The sequence below is a fragment of the Halichoerus grypus genome, chromosome 2, assembly GCF_964656455.1.
Source record: "Halichoerus grypus chromosome 2, mHalGry1.hap1.1, whole genome shotgun sequence".
Classification (NCBI taxonomy): domain Eukaryota; kingdom Metazoa; phylum Chordata; class Mammalia; order Carnivora; family Phocidae; genus Halichoerus; species Halichoerus grypus.
In genome coordinates, this window is record NC_135713.1 from 191,594,203 (window position 1) to 191,613,194 (window position 18,992).

Genomic DNA, 18,992 nt, shown 5'->3' on the forward strand with positions numbered 1-18,992 from the left:
TGTGGTTGAGGAGCCACCAGGGGAACAAATTCCTCTTGTGTCCTTGTCAGCCAGGTCTTGCCTTGGTCCACTTCTGGTTTGGACAATTAGCTGGAGAAAGTGAGGTGAGGCAGGGAGCTGAGGCTGTCCCAGCTGTGGGCAATGGGAAGGGGACACTTAGCTTGTTACAAAGATTGGAAATAATGTAAGTGTGGCACATTGCAGACATTCGGTGAAATGGTCCTAGGTGTTCTTGTGTTCATTCATCCAATAAGTATTTATTGGTGGACCCAGAAGATAGAGCAGTGAGTGATAAATGCCACCTCCTACCTTCACAGAGCTTGCACTCTATGGGAGAAAATAGACAATTAAGCAAGTACTAAAAACGATGTGATATATGGGCTATCATGAGAACAGTAAAGGGGGTCAGGAGGAATTGGCATGCAAGTTGGAGCAAAAGGAGCTGTTCCTTGGATCTCAGAAGCCAAGGAAAAGGAATTTTGCAGGAGAGTCAAAGGAGCCCATGATGCTGAGAAGCTTTGGTAGGACCTGGCCAGGCCCACCTTAGTGGACACAAATGGAAAACCCCTGGACCCTACACTACCGATGTCGATAAAGGGGGATTAGCCTGGCATTGACCTAATCAGAATTTCAAGGCCTAGAACCCAGATGTGAGGGTTAGGTGAAGAATTTTTGCCTTGTATGGTGGCAGATATTTTTGAGCTGATACGGCCAATATGTTGTGGATATCTCACAATCTGCAACTGGCAAGATCCCCGACCCTAGGTGCTCAGAGGAGCGGGGGCACGTTCTCTCACCTGCACACTTCTCACTGCACATCCCTTGCACCCAGGTATGGCATTTGCTGCTTCAGATATAGTGATTTTATTTATTTGGTTTTTTTTAAAGATTTTTTTGAAAATTTATTTGACAGAGAGAGAGAGCACAACAGGGGGAGCAGTAGGCAGAGGGAGAGGGGGAAGCAGGATCTCTGCGGAGCAGGGAGCCCGATGTGGGGCTCCATGCCAGGACCCCGGGATCATGATCTGAGCTGAAGGCAGATGCTTAACCAACTGAGCCACCCAGGCGCCCTAGAGCGATTTTAAAAGATCCTTTAACCAAGTCCAAGACCTCGTTCACGGTCTGGTCTAGCACGGAAGTCAAGCGCAATGAAGACGGAAAAGTGTCCCCTCAGTTTATCAACAAGGAGGTCGTGGGTGGCCTTGGCAGGAGCAGTTGCAATAAAGAGACAACAGCCAGAGTGGGAGGTGAGAAAGTAGTAACTACTCTTTTAAGGCATCTGGCTGTCAAGGGGAGCAGAGGAAGGAGGTAGAGGCTGGATGGAGAGGTGGGGTCAAGGAGGGATTTTTAAGGAGAGATTTAAATGATGGGAGGGAGCTGATACTGAGTGAGCAGCTGAAGAGTAAGGAGAGGTGTGATTATCAATTAGGTGAAGTCCCCAAGAAGGTGGGAGATACAGTGATCAACCACACCTGTTAGCCCAGCTGGGACTGAGGGGTTTACCGGAATATGAGACTTTCAGTTTGAAAACCAGGACAGTCTTGGGCAAACAAGGACAGATTTGGTCATCCTGGTGGGAGGGCCTTGGATGCAGAGCACAGTGGCAGACTGGGCCCTGGAAGAGGGGGACAGCTCTCCCATGGAGACACAAAGGAGGAGAGGAGAGGCCCAGATGCAGAGAAGTTTGTGGATTTTACGGTAGAGGTTGGTGGGAGATAGGAGATATGATTACCCATTGGATAGTTAGCTTCATGTTCCATCTCCTGCCTTTGCTGCCAGGCCTGACACATAATAGATACTCAAGAAAACAGGCTGAAGGAATCAGTGAATGGAAGAGATCGGGGGTAGGTGTCACAGATTGGGTACTCTGTGGAGCAGACTCTGAGGCGGGGATCAGTGTGCAGGAAGTTTACTGGAGTGTGCTCTTGGAATGAACACACGTGGAAGAGAAGGAAGGGAGGCAGGACTGGGCAGAGAGGGAAATTGAGCTGGGAGCTCTGAAGCTGGGGAGAGTCTTCAGAGTTGTCCTGAGTGTAAGGGCCCTGCTAGGGGACCAGGCCTTTAAACCCCCATGTTGATCTGTCACTGGAAACAGGCTGCCCTGAGAAGTGGCCGGGACACTGGGCAAGGCAGCTCCCATCAGCAGATGCCATCCCTGAAGGGGGCTGCTAGCTGAGAGAACCTGCTGGCAGCACTCTCAGCAGCCGGGGATTTCTGGTCCTGAAGGAGACCTGGAGAGTGCATCACAGCGTCCATCATCAGGAGGTAGAAGTGTGACAGATGTTCGAATAGCTGCTGTTGTGGTAGAGTGGTTATTGTGTGGTGGGCACAGTGTTATGCACCCGAGTCAGCCATTGTTATGTGGAAGATGCTCTCAGTAGGGCCTTGGAGACCAGCAGATGCCTGCCAGGGGAGTTCAGGAAGCTTCATGGAAGAGCGGGCAAGAGACCTGGGCTTTGAATAATGAACAGGTGTTCTGCATGCCGTGGAAGTAGCCCAGGGCCTAGAGGACCCATCCTTGGCTCTGGACAGGCAGGAGAGGTCTGTCACGTCCAGGCTGGGGTCCTCACTCAGGGAGCAAAGGAGCCTGTGCCCTGGGGGCCTGGGAAGGAACCCTCAAATTTGCCCTTCACCATATGGAGAAAGGCAGGAGCCCTGCCCCTGCACAAGCCGGCCAGGCAGCAAGCATTGTGGAAAGGGGTGCCGGGTGAGCTGGTTGGGGAGACGGCTCTGGCTGGAGGGAGCAAGATTCAACCCCTCTCCTAGTCCAGAGAATGGCCAGTCAAGAGGGCTGTTCCAGGAGGGTAAGCCATGTGACCTTGGGTGAATTAATTCACCTCTCTGTGCCTCAGTTTTCTCCTCTCCAAAATGGGTGTGACAATGGTAACTACCTTGTGGGATCACTGTGAGGTTTAAATGAATGAATGCATTCAAAATTCTTAGAATAGGGGCACCTGGGTGGCTCAGGTCATGATCCCAGCGTCCTGGGATCGAGCCTTGCATCGGGCTCCTTGCTCCGCATGGAGCCTGCTTCTCCCTCTGCCTGCCGCTCCCCCTGCTTGTGCTCTCTCTCTGACAAATAAATAAATAAAATCTTTAAAAAAATTCTTAGGATAGTACATAAGCTGTTCTTATAACTTAGGGGTTGATACAGAGATGAGGGCATATGTCATTCCTCCAGCTCCATTATTTCCCAAGTCCTTGGACAAGAGAAGAGAAAACGCTCAGCTCCCTGGGTTTTATCCCCACCAACCCCATCACCAAGAGGACAGCTTCAGCAACAACTTGGGAAAGGGGCACCTGTGTGTGGGGGGGGGCAGGGCTCAGATTTTGAAGGGATGGACACTTTGTAAAACCTTTCCAGACATTATGTAAGTAAAACTGTAAGCCTCCACTCAGTCGAGCTACCTCAGAATAAGCCCTCCTGACAATTTGAGAGACCTCCCTGCCCCTCCAATAGCACTGTGTGTAGGATGTGTCTGTTTGATCCCTGTGGGTATCTTGAATCTCTGGATGGTTTCTTAGGCATCTCTGGAATCCACACAAGCTAGGGCCTGACCCATTGACGATGTTCAGTAATGTTGAAACAAGCAAAGCAAGTAGAGACAGGTGGACCACGGTCTCGGGGTATCCCTGTGCTCTCATCCCAAATTGGAGGCTGTAGAACAGAAGGGGGGGTCCATGTTGGACATGGGAGGACTCAATGTGCCTATTCTCAACAGCTCCACATCTTGGGTACACCAAACTGACCCTTTCCCTAGTGCCCCACATTCGCTTTGGGGTTACCAGGGAGGGAGAACACCCCAGGAATCTTTGTCTTCTTCGATGAGCATCATGACCATCCCAGGCATTTAAGTGCAACCAAAAGATGTTTAAATCACGGGGCTCAGGAGACTTGGGTGGTCATACTAATAATGCATTTGCATTTTGCTTTATAACTTACAAAACAAGTTCTTACGCACTGCCTCACAACAGCTCTCCAAGTAGATATTTTGATTGGCCCCGTTATATAGATGAAGAACCTGAGGCTCAGAGAGGTCACGTGTCTTTTCCTGAAACGCCAAGCATGGCCAGGACTTGAACCCACTTCTTCCATCTCCACTTGCTGCATGTCTACTGGGTTCTGCTGTCTCTGAACCAACCTGAGCAACCTTGGCTCCCTCTCTGGGTCTCAGTTTTCCCAGCTGTGTAATGGGAGTTACCCATTCAGTGGTTTAGAGTCTCAGTTTTGGTGGATGGAACAAATGGGGAGCATGTTGAAAGCATGCAGGGTAACCCCCCTCCCTTTTTCCCTCCAGCCCCCAGCTGCCACCTCTCAGTAACCCTATCACCTCCTCCCAGTTCCCAACATGTGTAGACTTTTCGCTTCCACTTTATTATCACCTCATTTGTAGAATTTTAAGGTTTGTTACCTGGAAGGGAGTGAGGAGCTCACACCTCCAGTTCCGCTTTTCAAATATACCTTCATTGCTTGTGAAAATAACCTTATTAACAGCATCTAACCTGCTACAGCTTATGGGGGCACTCGGATAAATAAATGCAGAGGGAACCAGGGCAGGCGAGATAGCACAGGTAGCTGGGGTAGGACAGCCTCTGGCTCCCTGGGATTTTCTCCTGACCCGTGGGGTCCTGTCTGGGTCAAGAGAACGCAGGTGAGGCCCCAGTAGCCTGGAGCAATCGACTGCTTTCTCTGGGCCTTTGCCTCCTGCCTCCTCCTCTGGCGTTCAGAGATCCTCCGGGGAAACAGCTCCCATGCCTCCGCAGCTCCCCTGTCTCCTGGGTGCTTGTCCGGGATTGATTCTCGGGGCAGCTTCCCCTCCGAGCAGTAAATGGAATATCGGTTACCAGGAGTGAGACGGGAGGCAATTAACCCCCAGACCTCACCGTGGCAGATGTGTTTGTAGCAAGCTGAAGCGGCGAGCTGAGCGCACCTGCCTGGCCGTCCTGCAAAGTCATCCAATTAAGACAGTCCCCAGCGGTGGGTTCCTGCTGTCCCCTCTGGTGCCCATGACCCCAGAAAGCAGGGCAGCTCTAGCCCCTAGGGCTAGCAGCTGCCTGGGCACAGGATGGCCTACCGTTCCTTGTGTGGGTGAGCTCCAGGACCACCTCCATCCTAAGAGCCCCCTGGCAGGGACATTATTCGTTAATTAATCACACATCTTTCTAAAGGGGAGGCAGTCTGGGGAGCTTTCGTCCTTCCTTCCTCCAGAGTGGGACTGCCATTCTGCCTGGCCAGCCTCCTTTCTACCACCCAGCCAGCCCTACCCCCTGGAATGTTCTTGTGCCAGAAAGCCCTTGACTGAGGAGGAGGAGAGACACATGCCCTGCTTTTAGGGAGCCCCCAGTCTGAGGGGAGACACAGCTCTTGCTCTCAGAGATCCCCCCAGTTAGATGAAGAGATAGAGTCTGTCCTTCAGGGTACCCCCAGTCCCAGGGGCTGGTCTTAGAATGCCCCAGTTTAATAGAAAAAGCAGTATCTACCTTCAATCTACCCTCCTGAGAGGAGAGTCACAATCTCTGCATCTAGGAACCCCCCAATCCTGGTCTCGGAGATACGTACCGTAACCTCAACTTACTCAAAACACTGTCTTTGAGGACCCCCAGTCTGATGGAGGACACAAAGATCTTGCCTTCAGGAAGCTTCCCATTCTGATGGTGGAGACACAGTCCTTGCCCTCAGGTATCCCTGACGGGGGAGACACTTTCCCAACAGTTTCCCCTGCTGCCTGAGTGACTGCAGGATACCCCGGGTGCCCTGCAAAGGAAAAAAAAAAAGAAGTCCTTGGCTTCAGTCCAGTCCTAGTTATGCCACACACTTGCTGCATGACCATGGGCAAGTCACGAATTTTCATCAGACTATGATTTGCTCATCTGCAAAATGGAGATATTAGGCCCATCTCTCAAAACGACATGAGGATCGTCTGGTCACCAGAAGTAAAAGCAAACAAGCCAGCCAGGCACTCCCTACAGAAATGATTAACATGCTTTTTATTGTAGCCGAGGTCCCAGACCAGTCCCTGTGGTCTCTGGGGAGGGGTGGGAAGCCCCCCAGGTGTGTGGCTGGGTGATTCCAGGCCAATATGGCCATTAAAGAATCACAGAGGGCTGTGGGTGGCACTGGGGGCAGGGGAAAGCGCCTTCTAATCTAATCGCTTTTCCCCGAGGAAACTCTCATTCCAGCCAGACCTGCCAGGGGTTTTATTGGGTTTGTGGGGACCCGCGGATTTCAATCTCCAGACCCCACAGGGAAGGAACAAGCATTAAGCTAATTTTATTAAATGGCCACAGCTGGCAGTTGGGGGAAGTAGGGGAGAGAAGGGAGAATAAAGAAAGCCATTCAAGGCTGTCAGCCATGACAAGGGTCCATACATGGGGCCTGACTGGGAAGGAGGCCACCCCTCCTTCCTGTCTCTCCAGCTGAGCCGGCTGGGGGAGGGGAGGCCAGATGGGACTCTTCCTCAATATAGAGCCTTGGGACTCTCCAAGAGGCTCACCCCAGGGTTGCTGCCCAGGGCAGATGCTTGTAAGTACATCAAGCCTCTGCAGGGCAGGGGTGGGAGTGGGAGGGCTGGGCACAGCAGGGACGGAGCTGCCTCAGAGCCTTCCGCAGCTCTGCTTTAGAGATCCCAAATCTTTATGAAATAGGGCATCCGGGCTAAGAGCAAGGTCTTTGGTTCAAATACTGACATTTGCCTTTTCCTAGCTCTGTGACCCTGGCAAGTTATTAACCTCTGTGAATCTCAGTTTCCCCATCTGAAATGGATAAAATAACAGTGCCCATGTTATAGGGCACGTGAGCATTTCCTGCCAGTCCACCCCACCGCACCCCACCCACATATGGGTGAGATAGTATTTATAAAGTTCTCATGTGGTGCCTGACACAGAGTGGTGCTCTCTAAATCTTAACTCTTATTTTTTTAAAGATTTACTTATTTTATTTATTTGAGAGAGAGCGCACATGAGCAAGAGTGGGGGGAGGGGAGGGGCAGGGGAGAGGGAGAGAGAGAATCCCAAGCAGCCTCCACACCCAGGACCCAATGTGGGGCTCGATCTCAGGATCCCGAGATCATGACCTGAGCTGAAACCAAGAGTCGGATGCTTAACTGACTGTGCCCCCCCACCAGGCGCCCCTGAATATTAGCTATTACTATTTAGGAATGCTGTAACTACAACTGTCAAGGGTCCCAGTTATAGAAGGTAAGGGAGGCAGAGGCAGGACAAGGAGCCTCAGTGTGTTGTCTTCAAGGAGCGGTCTTCTTGGATTCAAGTGCAATCACAGAACTTAGTGACTATGTCACATGAAGCAAGATATTTCACCTCCCTGGAAGAAGAACAAAATCTACTCACCCAGCCTCTCAGGCTCTTGGGAGGCTTGAGCCAGATGCCATACCGTTGTGCAAACTTTCAGTGATGTATAAATAATAAAAGCTGTGTTTATTGGACACTTACATGGTACCTCTTGAATCCTCATTCAAGCGAAGTAGGTCTTGTCACATTTTATAAGATGAGAAAACTGAGGCCCAGAGGTGAAGCACTTGGGCCAAAGTCAACCAGTTTTTAGTGCAAAGTGTGTTCCTGTCATTGCTGTCACTAACCCAGAACTGAAGGAGGAGTGACTCGCCCAAGATCATACACAGTGGTACTGGATTGAGAACCTGTGTGTCCCAGCTTCAACCTTGCTGATGCCACTTTCAAGGACAAACAAATGGAACTTTTCCACCATGGAAGGTGATGATGGAACTGGGCTCCCATTTCTGCTGCCCAGGCCCCCTTGGGCTGTGGTGAGCATCGGGCCCCTTGGCCCACCTCCTCCTGGAGCAGCTCTGATTCTGGCACCTGGCTGCCTGCCCCCAGATTCACGGGAAACTTCCAGCAGACCCCTTTCCTTTCTGGCAGAAGGCAGGGTTCATGGACCCCTTCTGCAACTCCTCTCCAGGGCACAGACCCAAAGACAGCGGGGTGGAAGTGTTTTTATTAGAGCTTTGGTCAGACGGGGGGCGCAGCCGGGCTGGGGCTTTAGCAGGTGCTGGGACGCTATCCAGCCCCAATCCACCCCTCTCCCAGGAGGCGCCACCCCGGAGCGGGAGGGCAGCGCATCCGAGCACGGGAAGGGCCCCCGCCGAGACCTGTCCCCAGTCTGGGGCCGGCTGGCGAGCAGGGTGGGCAGTAAACAGTCCTATAGTACAAATATACAGCGCGGGCCGGGGCGGCGGGGCGGCCGACACCGCCTCCCGGAGACCGGGACAGGCGCGCTCTGGACCCGGCTCTGCGGCGAGCGGGCAGGAGAGCCTAGCCTGCGGGTGGTGGTGAGGGCGGGCCGGGGGCGTCATAGCCGGGGAGGGCCGGCAGCCGGGGCTGGGCAGCGAGGGGTTGGGTGGTCCTCAGCCCGTCCGGAGGGGAGCCCCCCGGGGTGGGGGGGTGTGGGCGGGTGGATAGGGGATGGAGGGGGACGCGGGGAGCTCAATCGGAGTAGATGATGAAGCCGGAGAATGTGCTGTATTTGTTGCTGTTGCCGCCGTGAGCTTTGCCTCCGTCGAGCTTGATGAAGACCTCGTCGCCCGCGTCCAGGTGCAGGATCACGCTGTTGCTGGCGTAGTCGTAGTTCTGGTCTGCGTCCTGGGCTATGGCGCTGGCCCGCACCTGCGGGGGGGAGGGGGGTTAGGGGTGTGTGTGTGTGAGAGGGTAGGGGGGAGGAGGGAGAGAAGTAGGGTCGGGGAGGGAGGGGGGTTGTCAGAGGTAAGGCAGTCACCTGGGGAGGATCTTGGGGGCCCTAAAAGCCCCGCCTTCAGCTCTCAGCCGGCTTCTCTCCCGTCATCCCCCCACCCTTTCCAATCCTAACTGTGTGTTTTGGGACCGGGTTATAGAGGAGCCCTGGATTTCTAGGGCAGGTGTAATCTGGGTCTGAATTAGGAATCAAGGTGGAGTTGGCCTCCTTAACGCCTCTAGGTCTAACCTAGAGGACCTCAACAATGCCTCCAGGATGTCCCAGCCTGGAACTCCCCTCCTTGCAAAGAGGAATTCTCTGGAATACCAGGGGATGGAGGGCCATCCCTTCCCTCCTTATCATTCCTTCCTCTCTGCTTTAATTGTGACAATAATGCCTTACATTTCAGCCATACCCACCTGTTCTTTCGTCAGTGGATGGACACAAGGGTGCACCTTGGCCCCAAAGGTCAGGTGGTAGACTAGCGCCAGGCTGCTACTAAGCAACCACCTAGTACCAGAAACCAAAATTTAAACTCCTTGTCTGTAGTTCATTCTGGAGTCTTTCACAGTGCAGCAGTGGAGATGGAAGTCCTGGTAATTACTTCCCCTCCCAAGGCTTGGAGTGAGCCTGCATACTGGCCTCCAAAGAGCTGTACCTCTACCTGTGACTGTTACCTCACCCCAAGAGGACTGCTGGCTCCCCCTATCTTGCCCCAGGGTGGTAGAAAGGAAGTAGGTGGGAAGAAGAGAATCCAGGCTTTACATCTTTCTGTGATCCTCAGTCTGATCTGCTATCCTTGCTGGTCCTTGTTTTGTTGGGGGAGGGGAGGGACTGGCAGGACGATGAAGCAAGAGAGCACCAGCATTTGGATGTGAAGCCTGCTGTCACTTTTGGAGGCTCTGTTTATAATCATAAGATATTGAGAGTGGGTGGTGGTGGGCAAATTCCCTCCAGGCATGCCTCGCCAACAACTGAGGCAACACAAGGCCTGAGCCATAGGATCTGAGGCCTCTCCTGGATAGCCTGGGTGGAGAACGGGAAGACAGGGGCCATCTCCAAGTGCAGGCTTGTGTTGCAGGGGGTAGGCTGCATTGAGTGGGGTTCTCTCAGCCGGGCTCCTCAACAGCCCCTCTCCATCCTGGCCCTTCCCCGAAGGCAGCTCTCCCAAGGGCTGACGGTCTGGGCTGGCCCAAGCCAAATTAGGGGAAGGGCCCCTTCTCCTTCCTGGGTGGGAGGCAGAATTGCAGCTCAGCGGTCCCACAGCCGCTGACTCAGCAGCAAGACTGCAACAGGAGGACCCAAAGCATTTGCATGCTGTCTGCCATTTAAAGTCCAGATCCTTCTAGCCCCTTCCCTCCCCCCAGGGAAGGCACTGTTTGGGGGGCACTTAGTTGGGAAAACTCGTAGTTCAGCTAAAGGTAGAGAAAATCAAATGAGGGGAAGATGCTGTCTGTCAAGAAGCTCAGTTTCTCTGTTTAGAAGATGGATAAGAAGAGCCTGCCTCACCACTGCAACCTTTATAAAAGCCTTTTGATGGTGAAGAAAAAGAATTTTAATCTTGATGGGGCTTTGTGCTACTAGGCAAGTGTTCAAAGCAAGCAGCCAACTTCTGTATTGTTCCCTGGGCCCTAATCCTCGTAGTATTTATTAATACGCATGCATTTCATTATCTTTGCTAATAAATTACTACTAATAACAATTATTTTTATTACCCAGATTAATTTAGCCTTGACTCATTAAAACAGTGTGCTTCTTAATAGCCAAATCCATTAGAATACAGTCATCTGTCATCAGGAATCTCCTGGTGATGTGACAGGCATCAGAACTGTTATGCTTATGTTTATTATTTATTCATCACCATGATTGTTGCTGTGATTATCCTAATTATCAATGGAGGCAGGGAGAATTTACGCCCTTCCATCCTTAGACGGTGGTGGATCCAGGAACGGAACCCAGGCATCCTGATTCTCTGCCCGAGACTGGAAAGAGTTGAGCATCCAACTCCTCCTGGGGGCCAAGGGGAAATTTGGGGAATTGAGGTTGCCATGGAAGCAGGAAAGCAAGTCTGGGACTTGTCACGAGGGGGCGCTGTAGAGTCACCTCCATGAGTGCGGCTGGAAGGGAAACTGAGGCAGTGGTCTGACCAGGGCCCTGGAAGGAGGAGGGGGGGAGAACCCAGGAAGCATGCCCCTGCCCCCAGGTCAATGGGGGGTGGCAGATGTGCAGGAGTGGCTCCCACAGGCAGCCAGCTGGGCCCACTGGGGACACTCGTGCTGTCACACATTGACTGGGTCCCTACTGTGCTAGGCACTGCGCTCTGTGCCGTGAAAGGTATTCAAGGCGAGAAAAGGACAGCAGGAGCCCTCTCCGGCTGTCAGGCACCAGGCTGAGGTCCAGTGAGGCCTTTCCACAGGAGTCTCAGTTTATACACTACCCCACCTCTCACCGCACTCAGGCTCTGTTTTCCGAGCCCTTCCCCATTTGTAATACACTCACCTTCCCAAAGCCCCTGCCCTGGACAGTTGGCACTCTGGCCATGGGCCCTGGTCCATTCCCACACCGCCCCCTCTCTCCCGGCCCAGTTTCTTAATTTCATGTCTTCCTTGACCCATCTGAACTGGGGGCCTTCGAGGCAGCCTCAGGGAGCTTACCTCACTCAGGGCACCACCCCCAATCTAGAGCCCCTTCCTCAGGCTCCTCAGATCCCCATGTCCCAATGACCAGGGCTTGGGGCCATCAGGCTGGGCAGTGGTGACTCCAGGCCCCCTTAGGGAGAGGGACTGGTGGTGGGCCTCAGGCAAGGACAGAGAGGGGGGCCTCCGTACCAGGCAGGAAGGTAGTGCAACCTCCCCGCTGTCTTGCCCAGGGAAAGGCCAGGGAGCAATTTCAGCTCAGCCTTCCTGAGGAAATTCTGGAAGCCTTTCTGCAGGCAGGAAGCCAGCGAGGAAAAGCACAGAGCCCAGCATTGCCCCCGGTCTTGAAGTCAGGGGAGGCAGAAGCCCCTCTGTTCTGTTCCAGTCCATGGCCCAGGGCCATCAGTCTTTCTCTGCTCACTTGAATGTCCTCTTCTACCTCTAGGGCAGCCTTTTCCTACACTTGATCTTTTTATTTTCTCCCTAGCCATGTCTTCCCACGCCGACCCGGGTTCGCCTCTCCCCTGACCAGGTTGGTCAGAGTTGGGGCAGGCCCCCCCGAATCATTCCCTCCAGCTAACACGTCTGGGGACAGGAGTAGCCCCTGGGCTTCCGGTCCTCCTCTAACACACTGATCGCTGGGGTGTGTTGTCCTGTGGTTACTACTCTCTCCCCTGCATGGACCGTGAGGTCCTGGAAAGCAGGTGGATCAAACCCCTGCTACCTAGCTCCAAACCTGGCTCCTAGTAGGGGTTCAAAATGAATACGTGGAATGACTTGTGAGATTTAATGAGTCTCTTGAGCAATGTGGAAGGAGAAGTCACGGAGGATGTAGGGGAGAGGGGTATAGGCCCCACTTTTTTGTGAGGGAGAATGGTCTGAGTAACTGTTAAAATGCTGGGTCTGTGAAGCCCTTAGTTAAAGCTGCCTCCTTTTTTCTACTAGCCTGTGGTCCCACCTTTACTGAGTTCCTCCTCGTCCGGCTCTGCCAATGCCCTGCCCCTGCTGAAGGGGAAAGGAGAAGCTCTGAGACAGTCTCACCTCCCAGTGACTAAAGCTAGTGCCCCTGCCTGAGCACACATCACCTTCGGGGCAGCCTCGGGCCTCATCTCTGGGGCCCTGCTTCAACCTCCTGAGCTGGTGCAAGGTCTAGGGCCCACTGGGCGTCTGGTGACTAGCTCCCTATCCAGGCAAAATGGGCCCCCGGCCCCCTGAAACCCCAGCTCAGGACCAGCCCAAACTTTCTTTGGGAAAGGAAGACATTCCATTGATGAAGGTGACATTGCTTCATCCCTTATTGGTGATTAATAAGGGGAATCGTGGGGCTGTCTGCAGAATGAGCCCTCACTGGATACTGAGGCCTCCCATTTGGTCAGGAACCAAGGACAAAGAGGAGAGATGCAGGAAGCCTGACAGATAAAAGTGGGAGAGAGACACTCAGGGAATAAAGAGGGGTGTGAAGCCCAGGGCAGAGAGGCCAGAAACCCCGGAGAGGCAGGTAGGACTGGTGGACACAGGAGAGAGACGGACAAGAGACAGAGTAGCAAAAAGAGGCAGGCAGGAGAGAAAGAAGAGGGGGTAGACTTACAAGTGCCTGGTAGTCTTTGTGCTGACTCCCAGGCCTGTCCTTTCCCCCACCTCCAAGCCAGGTTCTACCTCAGGGTAATACTGCAGTAGGAAGGGTTCCAACAGGGTCTTGGGTCCCAGGCGTAGGAGATTCCTTGCCAACTCCCACCATCCCAGCTTTACTTGGGACCCCTGCTGGTCTCCTTCTTCCACAGGAATTCGAGGCCTCACCAACCCCCACTCCCACTGGGGGGTGGGGGTGCCCTAGGCCACTGTGGTCTGGGAGCACTGGAAAGGGAGGGTGTATCAAAAGGGAAGGGAGCTGGGCAAAACTGTCACCCTGAGGCAGAGTTTGGTCGAGGTTGGTCCAGGGGCAGCAGTTCCAGAAAGAACACCATGCACTACCCTCCCGGTACCACCAGCTTGGCGCCAGCCTGGGTCTCTGAGATGGGGATAGGGAACGAAGAGGATCCCCTGACACTCCAGGAGTCAGGAGCTGCAGCTACAAGATCCAGGGAGGGGGAGTTTCCATCTCTTTGCCCCGCTTCAGGAGGAAAAACTTTTCCCCCGAGGCCACTGTTCTGCGCCTGTAGCTCTGACACAGTGGGAAGCGACTGGGATGTCCCGGGTTTTGCAAGGGTGTCAGATCGGCCCAGTGGACCCTTCTCAGGGACCGAGGATGTATTGCAGCTAAGGCTTTGCGCCCCTGGCTCCCTTTGCCTCTGTGCCCCACACGTCTCCTACAGCTCGCCTTCTCGGCTTGCGGGCGGAGCGGTGCGCCTGGACGCCCGCGGGCGCCAGAGGCTGCCTTTCCCCAGAGCCCATCTTTGCCCTCCCCTAATCGCCCGCTGGTATCAAGCACAACCCCGGCTCTCAGAGAGCGCTTCCCAAGGGCCAAGCCCCCAAGGACCAGTCCGCGCGCCTGGGAGCCCTGCGCTCTGGTTATTTGGTTTTATCTCCCGCATTTCCATGCCGCGCGCGGGTGCCCAGCAGCGTCTGCCTTGCAGCCAGTGCCCAGGAACCGAGGAGTTAGTGGCAACCGGTCCACCATCCCCGCATGTGATGCCTAAGCGGGGCCGCTGCAGGGTCTCCACCTGTGCCCGCCGGCGCCCTTTCGTCCCGGGCTCCCTGGGTGCCCTGCCCCCAGGCCGGCCCCATGCCCCCGCCGGGCCCACCTGGCCGTTCTTGCAGAGGTCCGCCCACATACTGGTGCCGTCGCCGCCGCGCATGAGGACGTGGTAGGTGAAAAAGTAGGTGCCGGGAATGTTGCACGTAAACTTGCCGCTGGTCGCGTCGTAGTTGTTGCCTAGGTTGGTGACCACGTCGTCGAACTTGAGCACCTCGTAACCCTCGTGAGGGTTCTTGAGGCCGGCGTAGAAGGCCACGCGTGGCACCGTGGTGTAGGTGGCCGTGCTGATGGCCCCGCTGCCCCCCGCACCCGGCAGCCCGGGAGGGCCGGTCTTGCCCGGCTCACCCTTCTCCCCCGGGGGCCCCACAGGACCCGGAGGACCTGGGTCTCCGGGGGGCCCGGGGGGGCCCGGCTTGCCTGTGCGGCCCGGCTTCCCCTGGGGGCCCTGCACCAGCGTGGAAGGCGGGGGCGCGCCGCTCTGCTCGCTCAGGGCGTCGCCGCCGTCGGGCCGCGCGCCGGCGCCGGGGCCCCGCGCGGGGTAGGGGTCGCATACCATGCGGCAGGTGCCCAGCATCTCATAGTGGCCGTCCGGGCCACCCGAGCTCACCAGCACGGGGATGAGCACCACCAGCACCAGCAGCATCACCACGCCCGCAGCGGCCGCCAGCAGCGTTTTCCGGCCGGCGCGGAGCCTGGGGAGCGCCGGGCCGCCCGGCCGCGCCGTCGGGGCAATGGTGCCGGCGGGCGGGGGGCGCGGGCAGGGCGCCCGCGCTCAAGGGCGGTCCGGCGGGGCTGCGGGCATGGGGCCGGGCCCGGAGCGCCGCGCTGCGCTGGATGCGCTGCCGAGCCCAGCCGCCGGCTCCTGCCTCGCGCCTCCCTCCCGCTGCGCGGCCGGACTGAGAGCGGCGGCAGCCGCGTCCTGCCCCGCTCCTCCCGCCTCCTAGCTCTCGGGCCGCCGCCCCCTCCGCCCCGCCCCGCCCCACCAGCTCCGCGCCGCTCGGCGCCCGCGAGGGGTGGGGCTGCGGGCGGGGCCGGCACCTAATTGGGCCGCTGGGTGTAGGGCTCCGCCCACTGAGGGGGGGGCCGCGGAGATGAAGGCCAGACTCAGGGAGCTCTATAGAGACTGAGATTCGGAAATGGGGAGGATGCTAGAGTCTGAGAAACAGTCGAGTCTCCAATAGGGAAGGGGAGAGTAGGGACCAAAGACCGAATGGAAGAGAGGGCCACAGGGAGAGCTAGAGAGCGCCGAGGGAGACTGAGACGAGAGGCCTCGAGGGTCGGTTGCAAAGAAAACTGAGAGGGAGGCTCTAGGGGCCACCGCACGCAGGGGCGGAGGCCGGGGTGGACGGTTCCCCAGTCTGCTGGGGACAAAGAGCAATTGAGGGGAGTATGGAGTGGGGAGCAAAAAAGGGACAAGGAAGACGGTGAAAGGGAAGAAGAGAGGAAGGCAAAAGGAAGATGGGGAGGGGGCCATTCTGCACTCAATCCTCGCAGACCACCCGTCCAGGAGATCTGGGGATTGCGTGCTTGTCGGAGTGCCCGGCGAGTTCCCGAACAACTGACAGCAGCTGCTCCTCCTCTTTTCTGGCTCCTGGCTGTTCCCTGGCCCCGTCTTCCTCCGGGAGGGGCGGGATCTTCTACCCATACCTTCTTGCCTCTGCTCCTTCCTCACCGAGCTCCAGGCCAGACAAGGCTGCTTTTTCCTAGGGGTGGGGAGGTCCTCCATTTTCCTCTGAGCACTCCCCTTATCCCTGCTTTTAGACCAGGGAGAAATGAGGGCCCTAAGAAAGTGGGCATCCCACCTCATTTCTTCATTCCGGCCAATACAAACAGTCCTTGGGTGGTAGCTCCCTTTTCCAGCCTCCAAGAGGGGAGATTGGTCTCACCCAGCCCCTCAGCTCCTCCTCCACCCTAGCCTCCTCAGCAGCCCCCTAACTCTTCTCCCCATCAGGTTGTATGAGGCAATCCTCTTCCTCAAGTGCAGTAAAGTGTTTAGGTTGCATAAACGGAAATGTGTCTGCTTCCATCAAAATATTTGTCACATTATTTGAGGCCTCGCTCGTGCTGCCCCACTGCTCCTCCTTCACCCCGCTTTATCCAGCCCACCGGGGAGGGCTCTGCTTTGGGGGGCCTCTGGCCGCTGCTAAAGGATGACCCTTCAGCCTCTTTCTTTTCTCCTGAGAGGCCCCCTCCCACCTCCCACTAGCCCCCCCTCCCCCCGCCCCGTGCTGACTGGTCACAACTGTCCTTATGATTTTATGATTCTCTGGCTTTCTCTACCGTAGGATGAGACTGCTTACCCCCACCCAGAGCTGGGAGGAGGAAAGGGACATGAGAATATCAAATGAGGGGCTACGAGAGAGGACCTTCCAAGCACCGATGGCAGAGCCCAGCTGGAGGGACCCCCAACCACCAAGGAGGGAGCTAAACCAATTCAATAAACAGCATTTCTTCTGGGCTTACTGTGTGCCAGGCCCTGTATTGAATGCTTTACATACATGATCACACTGGATCTTCACATCAAGCCCTAGAGGTAAAGCCCATCATTTTTCTCATTTTACAGATGGAAAACCGGGGCTTTGGCAAGTTAAAAGGTTTGCCCGAAGTCACACAACTAATAAGTGGTAGAGTCGGGATTCAAACCGGCAGCCCGACTCCAGGCTCTTCCAACCCCGGGCGCGATTGTGTCTCTAGGTACTGTTCAATGTCCAAAGGGAGGGAAGTGTTAAGTCCGGGAGGAGGGGGGCGCTAGGCTGAGCAGCTAGACCTCCCAGGCTCAGAAAGAGTCATCTTCAGCTGTCAGCCTGCCTACTGTCTCCCACCTTGGTCTCCCTCAATATGTCTCTTCGAAGAGCGACAGGGCTAGTGACCCGAGGGACAAATGCGCGGTCTTTAGCGTGTGATTTGCACGTCCCCCTTCCCCAGGTTCTCAGGCACATGGGTCTCTCCCCTGCTGTGCAGCTGGGACTCGGCTGTCACCCGCAGCCTTCCCAGGACCCGCCGGGAAAGTGCGGCGGACGCACCAGGCCGAGGACTAGGCGGGTGCGCCCCCCCCAGCTCTCGCCGCGTCCGTGGGGCGCGCTCGGCGCCGCGAGGCTGCCTGCCCCCCGCCCCCCGAAAGAGCGCCCGCTCCCTGGCGCGGTGTGGCGTCTCTGTCAGCCCAGCCGGATTCTCCCCGCTTCGCTGGAGTGGAAAATAACGGCTTCAAACTTTGCAGAGAGGAGCTGGTGCCAGCACTTTAATTAACAGCCATCTTGGCCTGTGAGCCTGGGCCACCGGCTCCCGCCTCCCCCCCCCCCCGGGCCCCCCAGGCCCCGCCTCGGCCCCGCCCAGGTCCCCCGAGAGAGACGAACCCCCACCGCGGCGCCCCTTTTCCGTGGGGAAGTCAGGACCTGGCCGATTGGGGGGCGGGCGCTGCCTTGGGGGAAGTCCCCCAGTTTACTGACTGAGGACCCCCCCCAGCCCTCCCACTCCACCCACCCCAAATTCTCTAGAGCTTGGTGGTTGAGGATTCTGGAATTAGATACCTGCGTGCCAGTCCCAGCTGGTGATTTGAGGATGGTCTAACCTGCACGGCTTCAAGTGTCCCCCTCCGGAAAAAGGGTTGTGAGAATTCAATGAGACATGATGTATGTAAAGCACTGGGCTCAGTATCTGGTTATGCACCCAGTAAATGGTGGCTAATATAATTATTTCACCCCCAAGCTAAGAAGTCCCTTCTACCACCCTAGGCCTTGGGTCTCCTTCTCCAGACTTCCTCCTACAGGTTGCTGTGCTTGGCGTTAGGATAGGAGTACAATGGCCTATGCATCCAGGTTCAGAGACAAGACTAGATGAGTGAAGAAGGACCCCTTGTGTTCTGGCTTTTTGGCCTCTTCCTCAACCACCTGCCAAGGCCAGGCACCCAGGTTTACAGAATGGTGAAGAGGTGAGCCCTGATGGAAGAGGGGGAGAGCAGCACTCTCCCTGGCTGGGATGTTGCCATGCTGGGGGCTGAGGACCCAGCTTTGCTTTCCCTCCTTTCCCCCCCTCACTCCTACAGTCCCTATCATTTTGGGGGAGGGGGCTGCTGGGCATTGTGGTGGTGTGTGGAGGGTGCAGTATAATGAGTAAGACTCTTCATTTACACATGGCGGATTTTAGGAAACCAGGTGGCTGCTCCGTGGTATTTTGGGGTTCTTTGAATGAATGTGAGTGGGTGTGAATGTGTAAGAGACGGTCTGTGTTAGCGTGTGTCTGGGTTTGTGAGTGATGACGAGGGTGCTGTGCCCTGAATCATCGGCTGGCAAATCTGCATTCATTCGTCCCCTTATTGCAAACATCGAGCTAGGTAGGCACTGTGATGTGCTCGTTCTGGTGTGCTCCCAAATGAGGAAGACCTAAACCATACCCCTGAGGAGCTCACTCTTTGACAGGTGACTTAGGCAGCAAGCAATGGTAAATGTTATGATAGTTATTAATGTTCTTCGAGCACTTACTAAGGGCGAGATCTTGTTCTAAGCACTTTAAGTGGATTATCTTATTTAAATTTAACAACCTATTATCCTGGACTTAAAACTATTACATGGCTTATATCATTTAATATCAGTAACCCCATGAGGTAGGCAGTGTTATTTTCCCCATTTTATAGCTGAGGAAAAAGTAAGGTTTGGGAGGAGGTTTGCACTGTTATGAAGCACAGATGAAAAATTCTCTGCCCAGAGGACTCCAGGAAGACTTCACAGGAGAGGTGTCACTTTTTTCCATCTGTCTATCCACCCATGCATCCATCCTCCATCCATTCTGTAAGTTCATATTAACTGACTGTCCACCACATCTCTTGTTATCACAGGACACAGTGATGAGCATGCAAAGGCTTCTGACCCTTCGTAGTTTACACTGTATGGCAGGAACCTGGACAATTACACAAGCAACTGCTGTGTAGCTTGACAAGCTGCCTGGGAATATGTGGGGTGCC

General features: G+C 55.4%; 1 protein-coding gene across 2 annotated transcripts; it reads right to left on the minus strand.

The window, feature by feature from the left end:
* Positions 1 to 7,951: 7,951 nt before the first annotated feature.
* Positions 7,952 to 14,965, minus strand: C1QL1 (complement C1q like 1). Of its 2 annotated transcripts, none has more exons than XM_036116822.2 (2): positions 14,082 to 14,951; positions 7,952 to 8,640 (listed from the first exon to the last, which is right to left on the minus strand). In XM_036116822.2, exons 1-2 carry the CDS (start codon positions 14,676 to 14,678, stop codon positions 8,461 to 8,463), a joined length of 777 nt encoding a protein of 258 aa, XP_035972715.1. In that variant the 5' UTR covers positions 14,679 to 14,951; the 3' UTR covers positions 7,952 to 8,460. The 2 variants fall into 2 exon arrangements, with proteins under 2 accessions (XP_035972715.1, XP_077921961.1); XM_078065835.1 differs by lacking the exon at positions 7,952 to 8,640 and adding an exon at positions 8,833 to 13,348 and having other exon boundaries at positions 14,082 to 14,965.
* Positions 14,966 to 18,992: the final 4,027 nt, after the last annotated feature.

Coding starts and splice junctions, on each gene's coding strand:
- C1QL1 (XM_078065835.1), bottom strand. CDS start 14,678: ATGCTGCTGGTGCTGGTGGTGCTCATCCCCGTGCTGGTGAGCTCGGGT. Junction 13,349..14,081: donor ACCTCTGCAAGAACGGCCAG/GTGGGCCCGGCG, acceptor TCCCCATCTCAG/AGACCCAGGCTGGCGCCAAG.